At 44.4% G+C, this 18,796-nt stretch overlaps 1 protein-coding gene across 1 annotated transcript; it reads left to right on the top strand.

Moving 5' to 3' along the window:
* Positions 1 to 6,241: 6,241 nt before the first annotated feature.
* On the top strand, positions 6,242 to 13,333 carry MAGED2 (MAGE family member D2; the record flags this gene model as incomplete). The annotated part of the gene is made up of 12 exons (XM_084259076.1): positions 6,242 to 6,286; positions 6,626 to 7,117; positions 7,685 to 7,993; positions 8,113 to 8,176; positions 8,435 to 8,514; positions 8,997 to 9,091; positions 9,671 to 9,750; positions 9,849 to 9,891; positions 10,229 to 10,291; positions 12,182 to 12,296; positions 12,663 to 13,069; positions 13,202 to 13,333. 11 exons carry the CDS (start codon positions 6,242 to 6,244, stop codon positions 13,059 to 13,061), a joined length of 1,785 nt encoding a protein of 594 aa, XP_084115202.1. The 3' UTR covers positions 13,062 to 13,069; positions 13,202 to 13,333.
* Between the last annotated feature and the right edge of the window lie 5,463 nt (positions 13,334 to 18,796).

The raw sequence follows: 18,796 nt of genomic DNA, 5'->3' as shown, positions 1-18,796 counted from the left end.
ATTAAGACAATCAATTTTTTAAAATGGCAAAAGAGTTGAACCAAGAACTCACAAATGAAAATATGTGAATGGCCAATAAGCAAATGAAAAGATGCTAATATCATTAGTAATCAGAGAAATGCAAATTAAAACCAAAATAAAATTCTACTACATATCTAAGAAACTAGCTAAAACTGAAATAATGGAAGCTCTTAATAGTGCCAAGGAAATAGGACATCTAAAACCATTATCATTGTTATAGGAAAAGTAAAAAATTATAATCATTTTAGACAATTTGTCAGTAATTTATAAAATTAAGTGCCCAATTATCATACAACCTAGCAATTCAACTCATAGGTATTTATCCAAGAAAAAATGAAAATATGTCAAATGAAAACATTGCAATTAATTTTAAAAACTGCTCACAACTGTAAGAAACTGAAAACCAGAAGTCTTATCAAAAGGTGAATAAACACATTGTAGTATATCCATACTTCTCTGAAACAAAAAGGAAGGACTCTCTGATATACTTAATAATGTAAAAGATCATCAAAAACATGATGAATAAAAGAAGTTTACAAAGGAATAAACACAGTTTTACTTTATTTATATCAAATTCCACAAATGGGAATCCGATTTATGACAGAAAGCATATTGCTGATTGCCTTGGGTCAGGATTTGGGGTGTAGAATTGAGTTCCAAGAAACGAGGGAAATTTTTGACTTGGTACTTCAGTGTTATGTCAAAACCCATGAAACTGCACACTCAATAAATTTGCGTTTTATCATATATAAATTATGCCTCAATGACACTGAGTTTTTTTTTTTAAAGCTGGCTTAAAATACCTTAAAAGTGAAATTCTGAGAATTCACAAAAAGGTTTGAGGAAATCTTTATGGTTAGAGAGTGAAGATTGTCAATAAATTTGTTTTCTGTCCTGTTCTAGAATCCCCAGGTCATAACTGTGGTTATGATACTGTGTTATGAAGGTGGTGGCATTGAGAGGAAACTGAGGAAGTCTGATTTTGATAATCTTTGGGAATGCCTCTCTTATGAATTTGGATTTAGATTTTCCTGTGACTTTTAAATTCATATGATCTAGGAATTCCACTCCTTGGTATTTCTTCAAAGGATGTAAAAACAAAACACTAATTTGAAGTGATATGTACACTCCTATATTCATTGTAGCACTGTTTACAAAAACCAAATACAGTTTTGAATCTGTATTTCTTTAAAGTTACTCCAGATTCCTGAAGGCCAGAGCCTGCACTTATGACATTGTGGATTTTAAGATGGTGGAGGTTGTAACAAAGGGTAATTGTAACAGAGGGTATTCTACCAGGAAGAAACCACACATGTCAAGCCTCCTAAGCTAAAGAAGTCAGAGCAGATGTGGTAGTAGTGACATGTTGGTTTTTTTGTTGTTATTGTTGTTTGTTTGGAATATAGACAGTGCTCAGACAAATACTAAGAAAATGGCTGGAAAACTAGTCAGGGCCACTATCTTAGGATGTGATCCTCTTTTATTCCAGGGCACTATGTATCCAGATAAAAATCAGATGCTGTATTATTATGGAAGAAGAGGAGAATGTAATTGATGCTACAAATATCCCCTCTGAGGTCACCAGAGAGAAGACCATTACCTGATTGTTAAAACCCCTAGATAATTTTTTAGGCCATTTCTTGACTTCTTGATAGTATTCAATAACATTGACTTCTCCCTTCTTTTGCAAAATTTTCTTCCCTTGGTTTTGTGGTACCACTTTCTCCTGCTTTTCTCCCTATCTTTGTCAGTACTTATTCATCTCTCTTCTGAACTCCTTTCCTTCCGCCAGATGCTTGCTGGTCTCCAGAGTTCTTCCCTAGTCCCCATCTCTTCTAAGGCTGCACTTTCTTCCAGCTGGTCTTTCCCTTGCCCAAGAATTAGTGAACCATTTATATAATGATGACTCCTAGATCTAAAACCTCAACCCAGACCATTTTCCTGAACTTTAGACATGTGTATTCAATTGTCTGTGGAACATTTCCAGTTGGAGGTCCCTCAAGTTCCTCCAAATTAATGCTCAGTTCCCCTCCATTAGTATTTCATATCTCAGTGAAAGATGTTACCATCGACATATTTCAGATGATATAGAAAAGTTCCCTTTGACACTCCCTTAATCCTCACCCTTTTCCCACATATTCACTTTTTCATAGTCTTCTGAAGTCAATCACTTCTCACTACCTCCACTGCTATCACTTTAGATCAAACTACAGTCATTGCTTACCTGGATGACAACGCTTCCCTCTTTCCAGAAAGACTTCTAGTTCATTTATGCCTTATGGAGTTAGCAGTTAGGGTGTTCTTTCTAAAACACAAATCTGTGTTATATATAAGCCTATAACTCTTTACTAATTCCAAAGATACGAACCAAAGTTTGTATCTTGGCATTCAAGGCTTGCAATGATTTGAAAGGCATGGAAATTTGGAGCACTAGACTAGAGCTGGAAGAAATGAAAGGTTTGTGTCTAGTGTAAAATTAAGTCCTGTGGAAGAGGAAGAGAATCTAGCAGGCAAGAAAGTAGCGAACTGATACCTCACCACTTGGAGGAAGCAACAGTTCAGAGAAAGAGTCAGGAGAACAGAAGTCCTCCTTAACTATCTGGAGATAGACAGTTGTAGGGGCAGAGCAGGTTTTCTATGATTCGAGCAGACCAGACTGGTAAAAGAGAGTCCTGGAGCCCTCGGCTTTCTCCGGCTTTTGTTGAGATTTTACATGTAGTGCAGCAACCAGGTACAGGCAGGCAGGGGTGGGAGGCAGGAAGCCAACAGGCCTCCAACCCCCTACCCCAAGACTTCACTCTGGGCTTCTCTCTCTCTTCTGCTTCTCATGGCAAATATAATCAATACCGCAGCCTTGGTCCACAGAAGTAAACAACACAACTAAATATAACTGTAACAAAATGCAGGTGCCCGCCATCAGGCATGCAATCCTAATAGCGGGAGGGCAGAAAAGCCTGAAAATCATTTACTCTACAAGAGTGTATTAGTGTTCTGAATTATGCATAGAACATAGGGATTCACGGTATTGTATTTACTTAGCGAAGGGAAAAGAGACTTGATAAAGCAGACTTGTGGCCATTTGTGTTACTTTTGGATGTAGGAAGGTACTGAATATTTCTGTAACTGATCACTGTGCTGAATTTCATTATGATTTCTAATAACATTTTATTAGAAAGGTTATTTAGCTAATAACCTGATGATCTCAAGTTTTCAAAGTCTGCATTTACATACTCAAAAATTAATGACCCATTATTTATACATCCTATTTTGTTCTCTTGAATAGACCCAGTTATTTAGGGGCTGGGATGGGTCCAGAAGGCTGATCAGGTCCAGAAGGCTGAGACTTCAAAAGGGACTGAGAGATGGCAGACCCAATTTGTTATGTGTTATGAGTAGCATTTTAAATCAGTGGGGGAAATATGGATTAATTTGCACATGAGTTAGGGATGAGATTATGATTTTTGAAAATAAGCTGAATTCTTACATAAAAAAATTGGAATCATGAATCATTTAAATGTAAATAATAAGCCATGAAAGTGCTTGGGGGAAAAAAACACAGGAATTGTTAGAGGGGTATGGAAAGCATCTCTGAGCATGAAGCAGGATCCAGTTATTTTAAAAGGAAAGGATACATAGCAAAAGTCATCATAAATAACATGCATCTAATGAAGCACATAGACATTTCAGCGGTATTGTTGGTGGGACTATTACTCCATGTACCTTTTGAGAATAAACTATGGCAAAGTTTGTACAAAATATAACTTTTGTAGCATTTGAGTCAGTAAAAAATACCACAAACAGAGACAAAGAAAAGCCCAATGTAGATACAGGAATGTTGTTTGTAGCGTTGTTTGCAATAACAAAAACAAGGCGAAAAGTCTAAATGTCCTGGTCTGGTTCAATAAATTATAGGACATCTATGTAAGAAAAGTTTAAGAAAAATGTGCACTACCTCCCCGGTATCGCAGCGGTTGAGCGCTGGGCTGCAAAGCTGCCCTCAGCCTCTGCAGCACCATTCGATCCCCTGGCGAGGGTCCCACATGGTGTGCAGACCTCTCCTGCTGCGCCTGCTGCTCCCCTCAGCAGTGTGTTTCGTCAGTCTGCCTGTTCTGCTCCCCGCTCTGGCTCTAGTGAATTCTCTCACCCTCCCGCGCTTCTGACTGTACCCAGTGCTTGAATAAATAAATAAATAAATAAATAAATAAATAAATAAATAAATCTTTAAAAAAAACTTTCAAATATATAACTGGAAAAAAAGTCACAGAATAGTAGGTATTGTGTACCGTTTGTGGAGAGAAAACCCAAATAATTAGCATATTAATAGGAAAAATCTGGAGGGATGTGTATCAAAATATCAATAGTAGTTATTTCTGGAGAATGACTAAGGGTGGCCCTTCATTGGTATGTTACATATTTCTGCATGATTTGAATTTTCACAAGGACAACACATTACCTTTGTATTAATAAAAAAAGATAAATAAATTCAATGAATGAACCGCTTTGTGGGGGTGGTTTTAATTGGACAGGCTTCAGACCAAGCCTGGTACAGTGGCATAAACACGGTCTTTGGCGTCAGACAGCCCTGAGCAGGGCCCCATAGCCCCACCCCCGAAGAAGGAGGAGGGGTGGCAGGGGGCTGCGGAAAGGGGCTGGCCTGGGTCTAGAAGGCTGAGACTTCGAGAGGGACTGAGAGAACGCAGACACGTCCCGAACTCGCTTGAGGACTAGGTGAGGGTATTTGAGACTGAGGTTTCCTGACAGCTAGACAGTGAGTGGTTTCAGTCCCTGGAACCTGGCAGGTGGACAATTGCTAACTGTACCAGTAAAGCTGGGGGAGAGGTCACCCAGAATGGGATATAGGCAAGGAGGACGACTGAGAGAGTAGTAAGCTGTATGGACTGGGGAACAGAGACTAGTGGAAGGAAGAGTGAGATAAACTGGGAACCGGGTATGTTGGGTAGGGGAAGGGAATCTGAGGGGGAAGAGGAATACTGGGGGGAAGTGGAAATATAGAGAAGAAAATAGGGGTTTGCAGAAAAGGGTTAAGGAATACTGGGGGAGGAAAGTGTTTAGGTAACACAGAGGAGGATGTAAAGAATGGGAACAGGGAATTCTGTGAAGCAGATAAGAAATGCCACGGGGGATAGGAAATGGGGAGCAAGGCAGAGAAAATACAGAGGGGGGGGGATAAGGAATGAACAGGGAGTGGGGGAAGGGCAGACTGGCTGGGACCAAGGCCCCCTAGGGAGGCGGAAAGGGGCGGGACCACTTCCGGCCTAGAGGAGGGAGGGCAGTCTCCGAGTTTCGAAGGGGCTTGAAGAGAGTGGACATAAGTGGGAATTATAGCAGGACGAGGTGAGTAGCTGGAGCCAGCTGTAGATGAGAGTCCAGTAGGGGTCGGCCCCACCCTCTAGGATCCAGAGAAAACCTGCCTTGAGGACCGGATCATACCGGATCCATCCGGCTGGTAAGGGAGGGGACTGGACCCGGTTTTGTTGGGCCCAAGATGGAATCACTAGCTCAATACAGATTTGAGGAGGGGGTGTAGTGGGAAGGGGTGGAACCGAGAGCACTTTGCTCCTGTTTGGGGGGGGGGTTATTAAAAATGGGCGGGACCGGGCGGGACCTTGGATTTGGTGGGATGGGTGTGAGTCGGGAAGGGGCCGGGACCACCAGACACTGCGACAATTTGAGAGGAAGGCTTGTTGGGGAGAGGGCGGGACCGAAAGATACTGCGGACCCAGAGAGGGGCGTGTGATGGGAAAGGGTGCTGGGCTGAGGCCATTGCTCTTGCGCACGCGCACTATGGGTTGCTAGAAAGGGGCGTGTAAAGCGCTAACTGCGGAATGCGCCTGTGCGCGATGAAAACAGGCGGGGCGGATGCGGGCCCTGCATGGGATGCGCACGCGCACTTTCGACCTGCGGCTGGTGGGGGGGGGGGGCGGTGCTCTGGGAAAAGGGGCGGGTACCTCAGCTGCCGCGCTGGCACATCTTCCTGGAGAACGGGAGGGTGCGGCTGCAGAGAATTGAGACGCAGATGCTCTGGATTACTGAATCTGAGAACCAACTCATTGGGGGTGGAGGAGGGTTTTGGGACTTGGGCCTAGGGAAAGTGAGGATAATCTCCAGGCCGAACAGAACAGTGGGCTTTCATTGGACTCTCCCTTTGACCTAGGCCTTCACTTCTTAAGGTTCAGCCCTTGCCAGGCCAACTTAAGTCATGTCTGACACAAGCGAGAGTGGTTCAGATTCAACTGGCTTCCAGGTAAGGCTTCTCCCTGGTTATTTTTCTTCTCCTGCCCCTGTTGCTGCCCCAAATCCCGTGGCCCTTACCCTCCATTTTTGTCCTTTTCCACCCATTTCCCTGCCTGGTTCCATCCCAATAGAGGGAGAAAGGAGGTCTGGAAGAGGAGAGAGCAAGCTGGTCCCTCTTTAGCAATCAGTTACTGCTCAGAGGAAGGGTAGCCCGTGGAGTGAGGTGGTCAAAGCACACTACAATTACAAGGTGCTATAGGACAGAGAAGTGAGGCCCTGGAGTTTTGGAACCTTTTGCTTAGTTCGGGGTGGGGGGATGGTCTGTGAGTTTCCCTGTTTCCTCATGCAGCCTGAAGCTTCAGAAAAGGTCAGCAGCTTGAAGATGCAGACCCAATTGACAGTGACCCAGAACTTGGAGGTTTCAAAGACACCAAAGGCCTCAAAGACATCAGAGGTCTCAGAGGCTGTGAAGGTCTCAAAAACCACGGGGATCTCAAAGGCCACAGAGGTCTCAAAGGCCACAGAGGCTCAGGAGGCAGCTGGCATTAAGTCATCACCTACCACTAAGCTGATTGATACTCAGGTTCTGGCAGCTGAAAAGAAGAGTCCAGCAGCTCATCCCAAGATGCAAAATGCCGACCCAAAGGCTCTGATAATGCCTGCCACTGAGATCAAAAAGGTCAGCTGTGTGGCTGATACCAAGGTCAATGCAAAGGCTCTAGACACTGAAGCTGCTGCCTCTCAGGCTTCAACAGACCAATCTGAGCCTGAGGGTGCTGCTGCCCAGGCTCAGGAGCATCAGGATACTCAGTCCAAGGTCAAGGCTAAGAAAGCCCGAAAGGTAAGACCTTGCAATCATTACCCTTGCCTTTCCAGTCTTCTGTCAGTTGATTGATTTGTTCTGCAAACATTTAGAAAATTACCTGTGTACATCAGGCTGTGGGGAGAATATAAACTGGTGGGGAGATGAGACAGAAATATACATAACTGTAATCTGAATGTGATATGGTATATAGTTACACAGTAGCTATCATGTGTTATATCTGAGCTAGACACATTCGCATAGGTTATCTTATTAAATCTTGAAAGTGACCCAGTTTTATAGAGAAGGAAGCTGACTTCCAAAGAGGTGGAGTGACTAGTTAGGGGTGGTACAAGTAGGGCCAGTGATGGACATAGGAAGAGAAACATTAGGCTTCATTCTTGGGTTGCTTTTGGCCTGGTGGGGAGATAGAACTCCCGCTTGGAAGCCAGTGAAAGACAAACCCATGACTCAGCATAGCCAATATCTAGTGAGCCACGCTATTAATATGGGAATGAGGTTAGCAGGGGCTTTCTGGAAAAGATAGGATAAGGAAGGAAGACCATCTACTTCATCTTGTGATGCACTTTTTCTTTGTTGATGCAGGTGAAGCATCTGAATGGGGATGAGGATGGCAGCAGTGATCAGAGTCAGGCTTCTGGAACCACAGGTGGTCGAAGGGTCTCAAAGGCCCTAATGGCCTCAATGGCCCGCAGGGCTTCAAGGGGCCCCATAGCCTTTTGGGCCCGAAGGGCATCAAGGACTCGACTGGCTGCTTGGGCCCGTAGGGCTTTGCTCTCTTTGAGGTCACCTAAAGCCCGTAGGGGCAAGGCTCGCCGCAGAGCTGCAAAGCTTCAGTCATCCCAAGAGACTGAAGTACTACCACCTCGAGATGTGGCCCTTTTGCAAGGGAGAGTAAGATCTCTGTTCTATGTGTTCTGCCTTTCCACTGCATTGCTTGCCTTAATTTTTACCATCTTCTCAAGTCTTCTATAAATGTATTTTGATATTTCCATCCTTTTGTATTCCCCCAGGCAAACGATTTGGTGAAGTACCTGTTGGTTAAAGATCAAACAAAGATTCCCATCAAACGCTCAGGTAGAGTCCCACTAACTGTGCCTCTCCCTAGCAGTGCCCTCCACCATTCTCTCCCCCGTGTGCTGGGGGGCATTCCTTGCTCCTATTTGCCCACCTCTGTCCTGCCCAAATTTTTCTTTGGCAGTGCTAGCCTCTCTTCATTATCTCAGAACCTGTTTATGCTACTCACAATAGGATGGGCAAAAGATCTATATCTTGCATATGGGGACCACTTGGCTGCATTTCAGCCCAGCTGCTTCCAATACTTTCCCCTTGCAGAAATGCTGAAGGACATCATCAAAGAATACACTGACGTGTACCCTGAAATCATTGAACGAGCAGGCTATTCCTTGGAGAAGGTGAAGGGGCAACCCTGGGGGATGGGCACAATGGGGAAGCAATGAATCCAATGAAAGTGTACATGTCCTTTCTGGGAGGGAGGAACCATAGACACTAATCCAGACCCATCACTGCAAATGGGCAAAAAGTAGCTTAGGGAGGAACGTAGGCTAGCCAGGTGTCACACAGTCAGTGGTAAAAGCACAGCTAGAACACAAGCCACCTAGCTTAGTACTGGCTTCATGTCTTTTAATGTATTCCAGATGCTCACTTCTCCCATTTTCTATTAGAGAATGTCTTTCTAGATTCCTGTTAATCACAAATATTTTGATAGTAGTAGTACATTTGTTGCCTGTTTGCAGTGTGCTGGCCACTTAGTGCCTTAGGTGCATTATTTCACCAATTTCTTACATATACACACACATCCTAGGTACATCAGGAGATGTGGGGTGCCCAGGAAGCTGAATTTTGTGAGCTCACAAACTATTTTTCCCATCCACAGGTATTTGGGATTCAGTTGAAGGAAATTGATAAGAATGACCACTTGTACATTCTTCTCAGCACCTTAGAGCCCACTGATGCGGGCATACTGGGAACGTAAGCTACAAAAGGACTGGGATGGGAGGGGGCTTCTACTTTTGTCTGTGCTACTACCCTGTTCCTATCTTCTTTCCCTATGTTCCCCTACAGAATTGGGAAAGACAGGACTGAAAAAGCCCCTGTTACAACTCCTTCATGTACTTGGCACCTTGACACAATAGTAATACCTGATTTAATTGACTGGAGGTTATAGAGGCCTGGGCCAAAACATTATATTGTCAGGTTTTCTGTTTCTCTAGCAGCTTCTCAGGGAAGCAGACCTGTTGCTTGTCTCTTCCTATTGAATGCCTAGTCTGGCTTTAGTGCAGTGGTTTCTCAAGGGAGGGATTCCTGGTGTGGGTAGATCATAATGCTCTAAGGATAAGAATATCAGTAGGGCTGTGCCTAGCATTTTCTTGAGACTGAGGAGTCTGGGATGGAAAGAAAGGGCTCAGAGTGATGGGATGTGATTTTCCGTTTTACTGCATAGGACACTAAGATTCAGCGTGTCTTGCCCAGGGTCCCTAGTGAGCTGGCTGATGTGTTATTTGCATATTGCTGCTGGACATAAATCTCTCTGTCCTATTATTCCCCTAGAACAAAGGACTCACCAAAGTTGGGTCTCCTCATGGTGCTTCTTAGCATCATCTTCATGAATGGAAATCGGTCGAGCGAGGGTGAGTGGTTGGGTGTGCAGTTGAATGGGTGGCTATGTTGAGAATTCTGCATGTTCATTTTTTGTTGTCTCTGTCCCCTTTCTTGCCACTCCTTGCAGCTGTCATCTGGGAGGTGCTACGCAAGTTGGGATTGCGACCTGGGTATGATTGGGCTCTCTCAGTGCTTGCTGTCCATGTTGTCCTTTGGCACGAGAGGACAGTCACAGGATTGCATCAGCCTGGTGGTCTGGTGGAGCAGGCAGGGTGGGGGGGTGCAGGACTGGATATGGGGGCGTGCCCAGGGTTATGATTGGGATGGATGGGGAAATGGTCCTAAGCTTTCTGATCTCTCACTTTCTCTTGGAATTCTGTGGCACTTCCCTCTTCTGCTGGAATCTTCTCTTCCATGTTGGAAATACCTCTGTCCATATCTGGGAGTCACCACAAACCTGATAGTATGTATGTATGTAGGTATGTATGTTTCTTTCTCTGCTCTCAGGATACATCACTCACTTTTTGGGGATGTGAAGAAGCTCATTACTGATGAGTTTGTGAAGCAAAAGTAAGTATCTGTATGGTGTTTGTATATTCCATGCATTTTGCCTATGTCACAACTTAGTGATCAGTTATGTATGACGTATACATTTGCATGTGTATGCTGGTGGTAGTTTATTCCTGAGTTAGTGACAGGCAGTAGCAACACTTATTTCCTGATCTATTACATGTACTGTCACACATTGCTTCAGAATAGTTCTATAAGGGAAGGGTTGTCATCACCAGCATTGTAATGTGAGGAAACTGAGGCATAGCGAGATGAAGTCATTTGCTTAATGTTACACAAGTAGCACATTCAAGACCTGTGTTTAGATCATGGCCTTGGTTCTTTTTACTTTACTAACCAGGACTTCCATAAAGAAATGCCATAGAATGTTAGCTTTATGCAGCCGTGCCTGGAACTTGACTTTTACATCTCATTACATTTTTATAACTATACTTCAGTGCCGCGGACCAGCACAGCAGTGAACGATGAGGCCGTCTCAGGGTTGAGAGACTGCGCAGGGTGGTCAGGGATTTGGTGAAAGAAATGACAGACACACTTCAAGAGAGAGTGTAAATCTGAGTGCAACTTTATTTGAGTCAGTGGTCAGTATATATATGTTTTTCTAAAGGAATAGGATAGGTTATCAGTGAACTAAACTAGCTGGCTCATAGGTTTAGCTTATCATTGACAGGGCAGTGATCTATGTCCGAAGTTACATCTGGACTTAGCTACATTTCTGAGTAGACAGGCTATTAATTCTTTCTTTTGTTCTATGTAATTACTTTTTTTTGTTTTAATAACTACTCACTACCACTAACTTATTTATTAATTAGCATGGGTGAATATACTTTTCGTAAGATCAAAGCTAACAAAGCCAAGGACACAATGACAGAAATCATAAAACTAACAATTCTATTATTACACAGAGTTTAGTAATGTTTCATTTGAATTAGCCTAGTTATTAGATTACATATGTTTTTTAATCAGCAATCAATGACCAGAGAAAGGAAAGATTTTGGAAAGACAGTTGTAGCAGAATAAAGTTTGTGGGCCTTGAGAAAGCGAGATAAGGTTCCGTGTGGTCAGCATCCCTTTTAAGGCTTTGTGGCGGCTTCTGGTAGTTGTTATCTCTTGGCAGGCAGTCGGCTTCTCTGCATCTTAGGGAATTTGCTGTTCTCCCCCTGCGTGCCTGGTTCCTTGCCCATGCGGGACCTCAGGGACCATGGCAACAGCCATTAGCCCTGAAGGTCACTGCAGGGGGAGGTGCAGCACTTCAGAGTAAGTGGTGCCATTCCATTCCCATTTATATTTGAGGAAACTGGGACTCAGAGTTGAAATCTGAACATGGTGCAGCTAATAAGGGGGTCCATGCAGGCCTGGACCCCAACCCTCTTGATTTTCTGGCCAGGGCCACCCTTTTGGTCCTTGCAGAGCATGCGTGCAGTCAGTCACACAGTATGTTAGCATGTGCACTTGTGCACGTACAGGCACACACACAGACTAAGGAGTATGCGTGGAATATACTTGGTTAACTTTTTCTGCCCCGACAGTCATTTTTAAGATGAACTGTCCCAAGGCTCCGTCAAGCTATAGATGAGCCCCTGTGGTGGGATGTGCTCAGGGCAGGGGGTCTGAAGAAATGACTTTTCTATAGCACACCCAACAGGAATGTGGGTTCATTGACAAGGGGCAGAAAACTGTGGCCTTCTAAGGAACAAACACCCTACATGTGTATTCCCCTCCCACACCTCCCCTCCACGTTACTTCCTGGCAGAACCCAGGGGATGGGACTCTATTGGAAGAAAAGCTGCAGTATTTAGTTGGGAGGTGATTACCACCTAGATCCTGTCCAGTCCCCATGGATGGGCCATAGGTGGCCTTAGGCATAAAGACTGAACTTCTCTTTTCAAGGTATCTGGATTATGCCAGAGTCCCTAATAGTAATCCCCCTGAGTATGAGTTCTTCTGGGGTCTGCGTTCCTACTATGAGACCAGCAAGATGAAAGTCCTCAAGTTTGCCTGCAAGGTAATTGAAGAGCTTCCCAGCTTGGCAGATTGAGAACATGAGCTGTTCCTGGGTGGGACAGGTAGTGTGCTTAGCAGCCTACAGCTCGTGCATGAACATTCTGAAGCCTCTGTTAATGTACCAAACACTTCATTTGAATTGTTTAACACTCAATTATATGTCATTGCCTTAATGCAGATGAGAAAATACAGGCTCAGAGAGGTTGTTAGGTGATACCTCCAAGGTCACAGAACTTGTGTCAGATTAGGAATATTAAATATATAATTACTAGTAGTATTTATTGTACTGTTATTGCATGTAGCAAAAAGCATGGTGTCTGCCATGCTTGGATTCTCATCCTTCTGATGGTGGTTATTTCTGTTTCAGGTACAAAAGAAGGACCCCAAGGAATGGGCAGCTCAGTACCGAGAGGCAATGGAAGCAGATTTAAAAGCTGCAGCAGAGGCTGCAGCTGAAGCCAAGATAAGGGCTGAGATCAGAGCTCGTATGGGCATTGGGCTTGGCTCTGAGAATGCCGCTGGGCCCTGCAATTGGGATGAAGCTGATATTGGACCCTGGGCCAAAGCCCGGATCCAGGTGGGAGCTGAAGCAAAAGCCAAAACCCAAGAGAGTGGAGGAGCCAGTGCAAGTGCTGGCGCCAGCTCCAGCTTCAGTACAAGTACCAGCCTCACTGCCACTCTTACATTTGGGCTCTTTGCTGGCCTCGGTGGAGCTAGTGCCAGCACCAGTGGCAGCTCTGGTGCCTGTGGTTTCTCCTACAAGTGAGATTTCAGGTATCTACTTAGATTTGGTGGGGGCAGCCAGTGCCAGAGATAGAAGACCACACGAGGAAACAGTTTTGGGCATTTTATTCCTTCCTGTTTAGTGCATATTGACATTTTGATTTTTTTCACTTGTGTTTACAGATACTGCTAATCTCAGCAGTCTTTCTCTTTGAGCCAGGGTGCATCCTCAGAAACTTACTCAACACAGCACTCCAGGCAGCCACAATCAATCAGTTGAAGTTGACACTCTACATTAAACCTACTTTACATTTCTGAGTTTATTGTTTGTTTGTTTTTTTCGTGGACTATCAAACATTTTTGCTATCACCTTTAAAAATGACTTGGGAAAGTTTACATGCCAGTCTGCTTAGTTTGAGGTGACTTTGTTAGATGCAGGGCAGTGATATTAGTATGCCTCTCAGATAGGGGTTGTTGCATGCATTCAGCATTGCAGTGGAATGGGGAATCGGGTTATAGACACAGAGGACACACTCTGAAGACGAGATCTGAGGTGGGCAAGTCTGGAGCAAAGACTGGACTTCAAGTCTAGATTCTCCTTTTAAAAACCTTAAACAAGACAGGAAGGAGAGAAAGGTGGGTAGCTAAGGGAGACAGGAACAATCTAGGATTTTCATGGAAAAGGAGAACGATTTGAGCAGGCAGAAGTCAATGGAGAGGGAGGAGTTGGAAGACTGGCTCAGCAACCCAGCCCCTAAGGAGGTGGTAGGGGAAGATATGTAGGATCGGACATAGAATGGGGGTTATGGGGGTTGTTAGGCTTTGGAGAGGCTCCAATAGAGGATGAAGCCCATGATTTGGGGAACTCTGACCCCAACGTGCTCAGTAATGTTGGTGTCAGAATAAAAAAAAGATAAGTGTTATTTCTAAGTTTTTAGTCTGTTATTTGGGTCTGGAATAAAGATAAAGATCAAGGGCAGTGAGTATATGAGTTTTTATTTTCACTATTGTGTCCACAGTGTTTGACACATAATAGATACAGAGTAGAAGAGATGAACAATAGGATCCAGGCAGGCTTGTGAAGGAAGAGGAGAGTGTGGTAGATTGGGAGACAGTGATGGGGTTTGTGGGCAGGAGCATCAGAAGTTACGAATAGGGCATAATGTTAAGTGAGTACCCTAAGTGCCTACTATATATGTAGCAGTGTTCTCAGTGTCTGGGAAAGGGGTATTGATAGAAGGGGAAAGATGAACTGGGAGACTAATCAGATGGTTAGTGGCATCCTGGTATTTGAGAAGAGCTCTGGGTAATAACATCCAGGTTGTCTGTGGATCCTGGGCATGAAAGGTCAATGGCCTCAGAGGCCAGGATGCAGACTGTATTATCCAAGTGGATAGTGAAATCTCCCAGGATGGTGGCAGGAGTTGGGGTAGAGAAGAGCATTATGAGCCAAGTGTGAAAGTCCCTTTATATGGTGGAAGGTGTTATCCTCCCAGCCACACTGCACACTGAGGCACAGGACCCTTAGGCAATCAGAAGTTCCCCTTCCCATTTCGGGGAATATTTCCTGTGTCCTTTCTGGTTAGGAAGCCTTCATTATTTAATCACCACATCATGAGACTCCCTAATCACTGGAACAGAACTATGTGGACAATGAAGCCCTCATAATGGCTGCCTCTCCTCTACTATACACTTATCATTAAAGGAACAACTTTTATTCCTTTGGGAACAGGAGTTAAAGAGCTCCATCCAGAACAAGGTAGCACCTTGCTTGTGGACATGAATCAAGACATGCTTTTGCTATTACGGTATGCTTCACCAGTGTAGCTGAAGTTCTTTCCTTGACTCCATAGGCTGTGGTTTCTTTAGGGACCAGATACTACCTGGGAGAGGTAGATACCTGTCAGAGGCAGTTTAAGCCTAGGAAGGAGTCTCTAGTGGGTTGGTACCATTTCTGGGGCCCCCTCAGATTCCAAGGGGTAATAGGACTTTACAGGATAATAGGGTTGGCAAGGAACTTGGAAATTTTTTAAGATTTATTTATACAAGAGCTGGGGTACAGGCCAGATGTGCAGGAGGGTGAGAGGATTCACCAGAGACAGAGTAGGGAACAAAGCAGGCAGACTGACGAAATACACTGCTGAGGGGAGCAGTGGGTGAGACAGGAGAGGTCTCCTGCGCCATGTGGGTTGCTCCGAGGCCAGCCGGGATCAAACTGGCACTGCAGAGGCTGCAGACATCTTCACAGCACTGTGCTCAACTTGCACCACCAGGGAGGCCCCAAAACTTGGAAATTAATTGTAATAAAAATTAAGTTGAAAGTGCTTGATAAAGGTGAATCATGGTCATGAAAAACTCTGCCTTCTTCTCTTGCCTCCATAGACCACTGGCCTTGCAGGGCTACCCAATACTTCTTCCCTTTCTACAAGGTGTGGAGTTTGATTAGATGGGTGCTTGCCTTTTATTCAGCAGGTAGGACAGGAAATGAGATCAAGTCTGATTCTAGGCAACTACAGTGACCAAAGCCAGGAAAAGTGAGGAGTAGGTGAAATGGGGACAGACTCCAGTTAATATTTTGCCATCTTGAACACTTTGGAGGCCATTATTTTAATGAATGAACTTACACAATTTTCAGTCTTTGGTATATCATTAATTAAATTCTAAATAATTCTGGACTGTATCATGTATCTTTCCCTTGATAGGAGTGTTTTGTCACTTATTTTTCATTATCACCCCACCCCAAAGCCTTTTTAGACATTTTCATCCTAATATCTTACCCCTGGAATTTGAATACTAGATATAATACATGTTGATATCTATTTAATAATTATGCATATTTGTACTTTATACTTAAGATTTTAAAATTTATTACAAGTTTAATAAAATTTTTAAGTTAAAAGTTGGTTTAAAATTTAAATAGCTATTAACATTTAACTATTTCATGAGTACCTTTATAATTTATTTACATTGTGATGTATAAATTACATACGGTTACTAGCAATTTATGTAACTGGCAATAATACCAGTGTTCATTGGCTCATCAAACAGGCACTGGGATGTCTGCAGAAAGAGGTAGAGTAGAGCTTCACAGACTGGGTCATCATGTTCCTTCGGGTAAGTATTCATATGTGGCACAAATATTCTTATATCCAGCCCATTCAGAGAGATCTTACTCCTATATATATAGGCAAAGCCCTTACACTATACTTTGCACTTAATAAGCACTTACAATTTTGTTGCATTATTGGTATTACTATCTGTCAGTCATATTCTTTACCAGTTTCTGACCATCTGTCCAGGTTGTTTATCAGTGTTGATCAGTGCCCCTAGCCAGGTCACTTTCTAGACAGAGGTCAACCAGGCACATGGTTCTGAGTTTTGCCTCCTAGAATAATTTCCCTTCCATAGTTCTCATCAAAATCACACCTGAGTGGAGCTGTAATACCACAGCCACCAAATTCCAGCTACAGTAGTTCCTGCTTATCATGCCATGTCATCTATATTTCTTCAGTAAGGTGGTTATGGGGAACTCCCCACAGGACTTAGGTGCCTTGCAGCAGGAGTAGGTGCAATGGGAGTGTGAATCTCCTGTAACTCTCTTATGCTTTCAGGACCTGCTTCACACTGATTTTGTTGATACCGCTACCCTTCAGTGATAGGGTATTGTTATTTCATTCCCAACTTTATGACTTGGTGGATCATAAAGTTGGGCTGATTAGTTTGTGTGGTCACTAGGAGAAAAATGTTTAGGCATTCAAAATCTCCCAGGGCTAGTAATTTAATTTTGTTAATCAGCAGGTGCCAGCAGCTGTTTCTTAAAAGGAGAATAGTTACTTGAGGAAGAGTGAGTTTTGCTTCAAAATTGTAGATGCCTGGACGTTAATATTTCAATAGGAGTCCTGCAATCTCTCACAGACACTCAACTAAGATGTTTACTTGTTCATTCAACAAATATGTATTAGTGACTATACTGTTTATAATCCACAGTACTGGGCTGATCAGTCAGGAAACGATGACAGCACCCAGATAAACCACTAGGGGCTGTGGAAGCTCAGATGAGCAGGCGATTCATTCTTCTGTGTAAGAGCATGTTATTAATCACAGCTGGTGTGTGAGGAATCTGCACAAATACAGAGACACAGGCATACATTTTTATCTCAAACATGGACATTGTGTACACACATTCTAATTATGGATTTTGAGTCAGCAGGCAGTGTGCTCTGGTGGAAGGAACCCTTTACTGGGATGTAGGAGTTGGGGGTTAAACTGTCCCAGCTCCTTCATGTGGTCTCCATGTAGCCTGGGACACACCCCTGCCCCTCTCTGGCCTCCTATCTTTGATCTGTGAGATGTGAACAGGATTAGCTCATGCAGCCTGGTCTCTAAGCCTCATGTTCGATAGTGGGCTGGAAGCACTCAGAATGCTCCCTGGCATACAGTGACAGCTACTGTGACTGATGAGGGTGACAATCACTGGCAAAGTGCTTTGTAAACTGCATGGTTGTAAGGGCAGGAACTGGGCACAGTGCAGGTTTTCTGATCCCATGCAGACCGGGTAAAGGAGGAGTCAGAGTCCTTAATGGGTTTTTGCAGGTTTTTTATTTGGGGTTCACCAGGCATATGGCAGGCAGGGGTGCTGGCTGGGGGGCCGGGAGGCTGGTAGGCCTCCCAGCCCCCAGCAAGTCTTCACTCTATCTGGGCTCTCTAGCGTTCGTTCTGCTGCTTCTCGGCTTCTGCTACTGCTACTGCTGCTGCTGCTACTGCTGGCGTCCCCGTGACGCCACCCTTAAAAGCACAGTCTTAACTCAGCTGAATCCCATCTACCTATGCCCACACCCTATTCCAGGTGCCCGCCATCAGGCATGCATTCAGGACAAGGATCCATCATCTATCCTGATGGCGGAAGGGCAGAAAAGCCTGACATTTTCTTTACCCTACAATGATGCACCATGTCCATGAGTTTGAAAGCTGAGCTCAGCTGTATGTGTGTGCATGCCCATGTTTGTGCTGTGTGGAGATGGTCACGTGTCCAAGCTGGGCACTGAGCTATGTGGCCAGGGCCATAGATGGGTCAATCAAGAGACCCCTGGCTGCAGGTGATGTCATGTGAAGGGTGAAGCCTTCACAGGCCTCTGATTCTGCTGAGGATCGAGAGGGGTGGGAGTTGGAGGTCAGGGTCCACCTTGACAGGAGTCTGCCAGTGTGAAGGTAACAGAAAAGGGGCCACGAAGACTGGGTATTCTGGTGCAGTGCCTTCCCTAGGACACCAACCACTCTACAATGAGAATGCTAAGGAGCAGGCAGGAAGGCCTGGTTTTCATTCTTGGCTCTGTCCTATATGGGCTATGTGACCTGGGCTGTTCTCTGCTCCTGCTTGGATGCGTACGCTGGTAATGGTAATACCCACCCCACACAACTGTTGTGAAAATTAAATGAGACCACACATATGGGAGCAGATGGTGCTGTAACTGTGGAAAGTATTAAATAAGAGGGTTCTCCCTCCCTCCTCTAATCCATTTCCCAGTTGTCTTACCCCTAAGCCATACTCCAAACAAGAACAGCACCTATGTTAATAAGCCTTGGCAAAGGACCAAATGCTGCGCAGATATATCCCTTTACTTAGCCAGCACCCATAATGTGCTGGTCATGATGCTCAGCTGGAAGGAAGAGACTCATGCTAGGAGAGTCAGCCATGGGGCAGAACTGGGAGAGATGGAGCCCAGGGTATGGTGACCTTCCTGGGAGGGGAGGAGACACATGGGAGGATTTTTCGTACCA

Source organism: Talpa europaea (assembly GCF_964194135.1).
Source record: "Talpa europaea genome assembly, chromosome: X".
NCBI lineage: Eukaryota > Metazoa > Chordata > Mammalia > Eulipotyphla > Talpidae > Talpa > Talpa europaea.
This window is presented reverse-complemented; position numbering and strand designations above follow the sequence as displayed.